Genomic DNA, 10,085 nt, shown 5'->3' with positions numbered 1-10,085 from the left:
TATATATATATATATATATATATATATAGAGAGAGAGAGAGAGAGAGAGAGAGACAGACAGACAGACAGACAGACAGACAGACAGACAGACAGACAGACAGAGACATTGATCCCAAGCTTTAGAGGTCTTCTAGAATCATGTTTTGCCATGAGGTCAATCAGTGTTCTTAAGATCAAAGTTGTTTGTCATTACAATGTTGCTGTTATTTCATAAATTGTTCTCCTGATTGTGTGTATGAACCGATGAGGGAATTGCTTTTTCTGACTATGTATAACACTACAAGGGTTTTGTTTGTCACTTTCTTCCTCCCTCCCTCTCCCCTGCCCTCCCAGGAATGAACAGTGGACAGGGAGAGAAAATGCATTTTTATTCATTTAAAAAAGTTGACATTTTTATCCAAAAAAAAAAAAAATTTCCCCTCCCCAGGGTCATTGAGAATATGTATTTTAATTTTGTTTCCCTATGACAGACTCTTACATGTAGTATATGTTCCATGACATTTGATAATTTTAAGAGCCACTATTATTTGCATTTCAATATTACAAAGGATCAAAATAATCAAATTTACTTCTTTTAGAAAAAAGAAAACAAAATGGCAACTTGGGGTAAAGAAAACTTGCAGACCTAGAAATTATAAAGAATAAGAGTTAAAAAGAAACAAAAGAAACTTACCAAATAAATTTCCTAAGTTTGAATCTAGCTTTATTTCAAATACTTGAGATATAACATAAAATGTCAGTAGAAATACTGCAACAGCAACCACCAACTTTATAGCACCTGGAGAATAGGGAACAGCTTAAGTCATTTCATAAAATTTTCATATAATCTTTTAAGAAATATATGTATATGAAATCCTACGTATAGTATTAATAATCACAAATCACAATCCAATAACCAGCAAATGAAAGTTAGCAAGTAGATAATGGACTCAGATAATTTTTAACCATGTTAAAACCCGTCATGTACTAACCTGTCCAATACAAAAATGCTCATTAATAGTCAATGAGAATAGGCATGTATGGCCTTTATAATAAATGTTTTATTATTACTGGAAAAACCACTTGAGTGATAATCAGTAGACTCACTGTCCTATATACAATGTAACACACCAGTATACACATACACACACACACAAAGAAAAACAACAGAGAGGTTGTGTGAATGACTAGCTCTACTGGTAAACAGGGTAAAGTATTGAACAAGTTACTGAAAGGTACCAAGTAGTGTTGGCTATACTAACCTCAGCAGACAGATGAATAACAACTTTTTATTAGCTATCAACAATAATCTTAAACCTTGTCTCACTATCCACTAATCCCCCAACCCTGATCCAAAAACCCACTGCAATTTTCCATCTTGTTATTTTAGGGAGCCTTCTTTCATTTTCACTTCTCCTCCTAACTAGAGCTGGAGAGAAACAGTTAGAAGTAGGCATAAAAGAGTAGAGTGAGGGGAATTCTCTCCAGGCTTCTCCAGGCAGGGCAAGAACCCTGAGAAGGAATATTGCTTGTGAGACAGGTTATCCCTTGGCAATAGCCAAAGGAAGCAGAAAATAAAAGTCATCACAGAAAGGAGACGGTAAAATAAGAAGTACTGATTAAGTTTCTCCTTAGTGCCAGGCACTGTGTTAACCTTTACAAATATTGTCTTATTTGTTCTGTCCAACAACCCTGCCAGGTAACCCGAGTTAAATGACTTGCTCAGGGTCACATAGCTAGAAAGGATCTGAGGCCAGATTTGGACTTATGTCTTCCTAACTAACTAAAGCACAGGGCTCTATCTACTCACTAAGTTACACCTAGCTGCCTTGACAATCCAATCATCGATGTAATAAAAAAAAAAAAAAAAAAGGAAACAACTGATCTAGGAAAAATTAGAAGGGCTGTATGAGCTAAGCATGGATAGCATTTCTACAACCAACTGTGGAATGAGAGATGGTGAATGGGTGTGGAAAAGAGTAACTCTGAGGCTCTTCTAAAAAGATCTCAGAATGAGTAAAGGGGGTGTATAGTTATATTTACACATGTAAAACTTCTCAAGATTAAACATATTGTCTGAAACATAATTAAAATTTTTTATTTTTCTAAGAAGCAGTATAGAACAGTAAACAGAGAAGTGGGCCTCTAAATCAAAGACTTGAGTTTTAACTCTTGCCTCTGAGACATACTGTCTGTGTGGCCTCTGGTAAATCATTTAATCTCCCAGCACTCCAGGTAACTCTCAAAGACTATAAATTGTACAACAAGTACACTGGCACATCATGTTTCTTCACAAGAAGTTAACCTATCAATGAAATCACAGCTTCAGTTAAAAAAAATTAGTAATACATTTATATTTGAGCTTTCTTTCCCAAGTTCTACTGCTAGGCCCAAAGATAACTCCAGAAAGCAAACCAGAAAGACTTTAAGTACTGGTACAGTATTAGATCTATGCTGATGTCCAAGAACCAGTATAGTTAAATATGGGAAGGCTCATCCCTAGGTTGGGCAAAAAGTAATAAACTGTTCAGCTACAGTTTATCACTGAGGCCATCTACTAAGTCACTAGAAGGGGAAAGGATTACATATGTCAGCAAAATAAGAGATCTTTCAGGTATATCTGAGCTTTAATTTCTTTAAAAATAATGTTGTTGTTTAACAAAAAGATTTTTTTAAAAAGCCTAATCATGATTTTGAATTTTTTTCCCTTAATGTGCATCTTCTGTCAACACCAAATAGAAAGTCAAGAAAGCTCTGGGTTCTAGCCCCAGCTCTGCCACTAGATAAGCTCAGCTTAACTTCCATATGTGTAAACTGAGGGGGCGGTTGGACACACAATAGCTAAGGTTCCTTCCTATTCTAAAATTACATTATTCAATGACTTGTTTGTTCATGCTAACACATCTTAGATACTTCTGAGAAGTATCCCCTAGGAAAACAATCTATTGTTTGCCTATGAGATGTAGGTAATTAAAATTACCTAATCTCTATGCAGAGCAGGTATTTACTAGGTATTTATGAGCAGCAACTACCTCCAGGGCATAGGCAATCCATGGAAAGAAACATGGTTTCAAAGTAAAGCTAAAAAGAATACTAGATAGGAATGGGAAACAGAAAACTGGTTCACCAAGATACTCCCTCCCCTAATTATCTATGGAAGAATGTATTGTTTTATACTTACAGGCCCAACAAAAACTATTTTCATATTTTTTGTAATATTTTTTGTAAATAATTATTTAATGCTTTTAGTATAGTTTCTCTAACATAGATACAAGTTTTTACTGCAAAATATCTAATCACCTGATATTTTACTTAAGTATTTTACTCATCTCTCCACATACAATGTTGATATATTAGTTCACTTGCTACAATTCTATTAAGGGTTATAAATATTAATTCCTCACCACTTCTAGAACTTATTCTTTTTTTTTTTTTAAACCCTTAACTTTTGTGTATTGGCTCCTAGGTGGAAGAGTGGTAAGGGTAGGCAATGGGGGTCAAGTGACTCGTCCAGGGTCACACAGCTAGGAAGTGTCTGAGGCCAAATTTGAACCTAGGACCTAAGAACTCATTCTTCAATCCTTTGTAAGCCAACTTGCTACTCTACTTTTCAATGCTTTCTCCAAAATTACTGCAATGATCTTTTCTCAGTCCTCTTCCTTCTTGATCTCTCTGTGTCACCCTCCCTTCTCACTTCCTGCATTCATTATTCTGTAATCTTCTATAACAATGCTCTTAGAGCTTTCCCACTTGTCTGAAGGCTCTTATCTTGTCTCCACTACTTGATTCTTGACTCCTTCCTTTTTCTCCATCTCTATACCCACTTACCAAGTTTTGTTCATTCTAGCTCTACATCACTGCTTACATTCATACTCTTTCCACTCACGAACCCTTTATCTATCCTAGTATAGAAACTTACCAACCCTCACTATAATGGCCTCCTCTTAAGTGGACCCCTTGATTACAGTTTCTTCATTCTCTAATCCAACCTCTTACAGGTGACAAACCAATCATTTTAAAACACAATTCTGATAATGTCCATGTTCACTACTTTTTTAAAAGTTCCATGGTTCCCTATTGTTTCTAGAATAAAATACAATTACCTTGGCTAGGCACTTTAAGCCTCCCACCTATCTTTCTAGTCTTTTTTATTATTTTGTCTCCTTTACATATTCTCCATTGTTGCCAATTAGTCTGCTAGCTGTTCCTCAAAAATGACATTGTATATCTTACCTCAAATCTATCTTCACATGACTAATATAGGAATGTGTTTTGCTTGACTATGGATATTTTTTTACAAGGGATTTTTTTTTTTCTTTTCAATATGAGGTAGGGCTGCAGAGAGAGAAAATAAACATTTATTAATCAGGAGGAAGCTATCCCTTCTTTAATCTTTCCTCCACGCAGTCACCTAATAAGTTTTCCTATGGGGGGGGGGGGAAGGGTTTGACAATATTACTCACTTACTAAAATTCCAGTGACTACTTATTACCTTTAGGATTAAATATAATCTCTTCTATTTGGTATTGAAATTAAATTAAATCAAGCCACTTGTTATCTTTCTCTCTCATCTTCTTATACATTACTACCAATCATATACTGTATGGTCTGGTTATCTTGGCTCTTCACACACAAAACTACATTCTCATCTCTGGACCATTTCACTGACCATTCTCATGGCACAAATGCACTGCGTTCTCACTTCTATCTCTGGGAATTCCTGATTTCCTTCAATATATTAAAATTAAGAACTACCTTCCACAAACAACCTTTTTTGATCCCTGCCAACTACTAACACCCATGCTCTCTCTCACAACCCTCTAAATTTCTGTTCATGTCACCTTCATTCAAATTCAAGATCCTTGGAGACAGAGATCATCTCGCTTATAATTTTTTTTTAAAGGAGCAAAGCAGGCACTTGATAAATGTTTGTTGATTGACTAACTGAAATACTTGCTCCTGTAATTTCTAGCTTCCTTCAAAATATAGCTCAAGTGAACTACTTGCTATGTCATTCTTGATGCCTCCAATCATCAGAAAGCTCTCTGCATCACTGTGACTTTACTTTTATACATGCTACCATTCCAAGCTACCATCTAAGAAGGTAAGCTCTTTTAGAGCAAAAACTCCTGTAACAAGGCGAATTCTAGTGCCCAGCAGATCATAAATGTTTACTACATGTTAATTGAATTGGGTTTTTAGCATATGAATGGAAGATACTGAAATTTTAAATTCAAGCTTCAATAAAGGAGAAAGAAAAGATCCCAAAACCTCACTGTATACTGGTAAGAAAGAGTTTTACAAATGAAAACAAGCAAGTTTTTCAGATGTCATTTCAGCTGACATTTCACTATTGATTCCTAAAATGCTTACCATATGATACAAAGAACTTCATAATAGCTTAAATATATTTAAGTCACACAATATAAAAAGTTACCTTAATTGTAGAAGCTAGACATTATAATGTCTAAGAAATATTACTTTCATTAAGCATAATATACTACAAAGTATATCCATCATCATGAAAAAAGAATTATACTGCTAATATCATAATTCCTCAAATTAAAACTTTTTATCCTTCCCTAGAGACAAAATATTTTTAAAACTCCTAATTTTTATTCATTAATGAATAATATGATTTATTTCCAAATTAATGCAAATACAAATTAAATAAATATCTTACCTGCCATCCTCATGTTTGCGTTTTCAATCTATGGGCACTATTTCATTGAAGAAGCATCCTAAAATGATCAAATAAATCATTACATCTAAATCAGCATAATTCTTTAAAATATATCATTTTAATTTTTAATAAAAATTCAAAAATTTCCTAATAAATGGCACTAGGTTTTTTTCTCCTATCCATTTTACTCATCCACAGTACTCACAAAAGAACAAAGGTTTCAAACTAACTTCTACTGAGTTAATTTATTCAGAACACATAAATATTAACAGTCTGCTATTTTAAAAAAGCTTACTCTTATTACTTTGGAAATATATAGTACTTTACATACATTATCTCATTTGATCCCCCCCTTTTTATTAATGTCTCTAGATCAAGTCATTTTCTGCCTTGTTACAAAGAAAACGTTAACAATAATGAGGAGGCAAATTAATTTATGTGCTACATTTTACACCCAGTCTCTCAGTTCTCTGTGAAATGAGTGATATGGCTATATCTTCTCCTCTCTAGAGCTGATACTGTCCACCATAATTAATTCAAGTGCAATCCTGGTATTGTTTTCATTAACATTAATGTAGTCATTGTACTGTTCTACTTTATTCAATCAGTTTAAGGCTCCCTGAGAGTCTTTTAAATCATATGTCCATTACTTGTCATTATTTTACCAAGCACTGATATTCAATTATATTCAACTACCATGACTATTTAGCTCTTTCCCCATATAGGAGTCCTCACTTTATTTTCAAAGTTTATGGAATGTAATTTGCTAAGCATTTGGTTAAAATAAATCATTAAGAATTAATTCAATTATAGGTTGTTTTCAGATAAAGAAATCAAAACTATCAATAAGCACATAAGAAAGTGTTCTAAATCTCTTATAATTAGAGAAATGCAAATCAAAACAACTTTGAGGTACCACCTCACACCTAGCAGGTTGACCAATATAACAGCAAAGGAAAGTACTAACTGTTGGAGGAGATGTGGCAAAATTGGGATACTAATGGATTGCTGGTGGAGTTGTGAATTAATCCAATCAATTTGGAATTATGCCCAAACAGCTTTAAAAGACTGCCTGCCCTTTGATCCAGCCACACCACTGCTGGATTTGCACCCCAAAGAGATAATAGGGGAAAATACGTGTACAAAAATGTTTATAGCTGCGCTCTTTGTGATGATAAAAAAACTGGAAAATGAGGGGGTATCCATCGATTGGGGAATGGCTGAACAAATTGTGGTATCCGTTGGTGATGGAATATTATTGTGCTAAAAGGAATAATGAACTGGAGGATTTCTATGTGAACTGGAAAGACCTCAGGAACTGATGCAGAGCAAAAGGAGCAGAACCAGGAGAACATTGTACACAGACAGATACACTGTGGTACAATCTAATGTAATGGACTTCACTACTAGCAGAAATGCAATGACTGCAATGACCCAGGACAATCCAGAGGAACTTATGAGAAAGAACTGTAGGTACAGAAATACAGAAGAAAAACACAGTATTGATCACATGGTTCAATGGGAGTATGATTGGAGATGTTGACTTAAATGATCACTCTACTGTAAATATTAATATGGAAATAGGTTTTGAACAATGATACATTTAAACCCAGTGGAATTGCTCCTCAGTTCCAGAAGAGTGGAGAGAGGAGGTTAAGGGAAAGAACATGAATCATATAACCACGCAAAAATATTCTAAATTAATTAATTAAATAATGGATGGGGAAAAAGAGAATTAATTCAATTGTTTTCAGACATCTAAATTTTATTTTTTAGAACTGGAATTGGGCTTGGCACATGATCTAATCTAAAAGCTTTTTTTTTTTTTTTTTTTTTTTTTTTACAGATTAGGGGAATTGAGACCCAGAAGTATATGCTGCACAAACTTAGACCTAAAATTAAGACTAGTTGGGTCTTGATTCCCAAGAAGAGTTATTCATTTCTGATGTTAAAAAAATTTCAGAGGTTTGTTAATTCTATATGTGACTATTATAGAAGTAATAATTTTGTAATGAAGCCAGTATGACAACTGTGCAGTGATGAACCTGGCAGATAGGGCCCTGTCCATAGTAAGATTTAAGGGGTATGTACACAGACAGCTGAAAAAAGAAATAACATCTTTATTTTAATATAATTAGTTTCCTTTGTAATTCAATTTATTTTTGTTTTATTCATTCAAAACATCACTCTGTGTAGGGGCGTACAGGCTTCACCAGACTGCCAAAGGCCTCTATGACACAAATAATTATGATTAACAACTTCTGAATCCCCTTATGCTGGGATGCTAACTCTTAAAATCAACGCTTAGATTATTTGCACTAATGGAAAAAAGCTGTAACATAGATAACCAAGAAACATTTCTATCAGGTTTCAGAAAGAGTTGAAGTATTAAAATACGGTCATAAGTTCTTGAAATTTATAACCATTAAAATTAAGTAATGAAGGCTTGATGAGGGACTTAGGGGAGGAGGTAAAAGTAGACAGAAATAGGAATCAGTCTACTGAGGATATTCTGAAGAATTCATCCTCCTTCCTAACTGATATTAAGCACTTGTCAATAATTCAAGCCAAAAAAGTATTATTTGTTTTGCTTTCTGCCTCACTACTAAAAATTATTTCAGTTATAGAGTTCTAGCTAGAGAAAAACTAGCAGGACCCTAACCAAAGAAATAGCTAAATAGTTTCTACAGATGACTATAAAGCACAATACTTGATCTTAGCCAAACGGTCAAGAAGCATAATTGTCTTTTAATTCAAAAGAAAAACTGTAATATGTTCAACTATCTTAGCTACAATATTTTTTTTCAAATTCAAGCTTTCAAAAAAATGAAATTTTTACTTAAATTCAGAAATCTGGGGAAGATTAAGAAGTAGTAGGAAAAACAGAATTAAAGGAGAAGAAAATTCACTTTTAAACCTAATGCACAGAAAATTTTATCAGATATGGACTTAAGAGCACTATATTAAGCATTGGGGGAGATACAAAAATCAAATAAAACAATTTGTGTTTTCATGGCACTTGTAGTCTAAGGAAAAGATATAACACAAATAAATACATACAAAGTAAGCCAAATTAAGGGCCATGTAGACAGAGAAGAAGAAAGATCATTAGCATTTGGAGGAATCAAGGAAGGCTTTCTAGAAGGGATAGAACCAGGAATAGAATTTCAACATATGGAATATAAAGCAGCATTCCAATTCTTTGAAAAAGAATAGCTGAGGTGGCTACTATATCATCAGTGGTGGTAATTAGAGTCTCTACAGAGGTAAGGCAAGTGGATTGGAGAGGAGACACATAATGAGACTTCAAAAGCAAAATCTACAAAACTTGATAATATACTGGTTGTGAAAAAGGAGAGTAAAGATTCAAAGAGAAAGGTTTCAAAATATGAGAGTCACTGGAAGAAAAAACAAAATTTAAGAAAAAATTTGTGAAGAATCAATTATCTTGAAAATTATAATAAGGTTTCATTTTCCTAGATACCTCTCAAAAGTACCTAAATTATATAAATACAAACAAGCAAATCATCTGAAGCACTTCAACTAATATAATTTTAAAGGTAAGTCAATATCCATCCATTCAAAACTTTCATTTTATAGATTAAAAAAAAAAAGTTCTGAGCTGTGGTGATTTGCTATATGAGAAACTTAGGTTAAATCAGTAGCAGGACCCAGATTTTACTCATACTCTTTATCTTGACCAATGCTGACTGCTAGTGCATGACATTCACTTAAATATTACACACACACACACACACATACACATATATTCATTCTCATATTCCCTCTATCTCTGTCTTTGTCTCTCTCTTTCCAACAATATTTCTCTGAATACTGCCTAGGGAGAATTTTATATAAAATAAACTAGACAACCAGAAGATGAATATATTTGCCTTCACAATATGCAAGGGGCATACATGAAGTTGCTATGCCCCCTCTCTTCACCACAAATATGACATCATTTATCTTTCCAAATACTGTCCTCTTTATTCCTCAAAGTCTAATTCATTTGAAAGTATATTTATTGAGCGGCTATTATATGCAAATTACAAAGAAAAAATTTCTACCAACAAAGAGCTAACATTTTTCTGGGAGGACAATGTAGAATATAATAGGTAAATGGTTAAATGGGAATAGACTAATAACAACTTAGTGGGGATAAGGGAACCAATAAACTGAGGCCAGAAGGGAGACTATTCTAGGCCAGGTGGCCAAAAGCTGATTATAAACTGTACCACTAGATTTTTCCAAAGAACATAAGGCAAACTGCAAAGTTTTCTAAAATTCAAACCTTGCTACATATAATTTTAACAATTTACCTTTGATATAAGTAAATTTCACTAGGCGCTAGTTGGCTCAGTGGAAAGAGAGCCAGGCCTAGGGACAGGAGGGTCCTGGGTCCAAATTTGGCCTCAGACACTTC

The 10,085-nt window shown here is 33.9% G+C and overlaps 1 protein-coding gene across 1 annotated transcript in view; it reads right to left on the bottom strand.

The window, feature by feature from the left end:
* The window catches only part of FAM3C (FAM3 metabolism regulating signaling molecule C), a 40,984-nt gene extending 35,309 nt beyond the window's left edge, over positions 1-5,675 (bottom strand). Inside the window, exons 1-2 of the mRNA XM_044678096.1 lie at positions 5,663-5,675; positions 674-778 (exon numbers count right to left, since the gene is read on the bottom strand). Coding sequence (XP_044534031.1) covers positions 674-778; positions 5,663-5,675 — 118 coding nt within the window. The remainder of the gene's footprint in view (positions 1-673; positions 779-5,662) is intronic.
* Positions 5,676-10,085: the final 4,410 nt, after the last annotated feature.

This window comes from Gracilinanus agilis, chromosome 5 (genome assembly GCF_016433145.1).
Source record: "Gracilinanus agilis isolate LMUSP501 chromosome 5, AgileGrace, whole genome shotgun sequence".
NCBI classification, from domain to species: Eukaryota; Metazoa; Chordata; class Mammalia; order Didelphimorphia; family Didelphidae; genus Gracilinanus; species Gracilinanus agilis.
The sequence above is the reverse complement of the archived record's forward strand: the minus strand, read 5'-3'. Positions and strand labels throughout refer to the sequence as shown.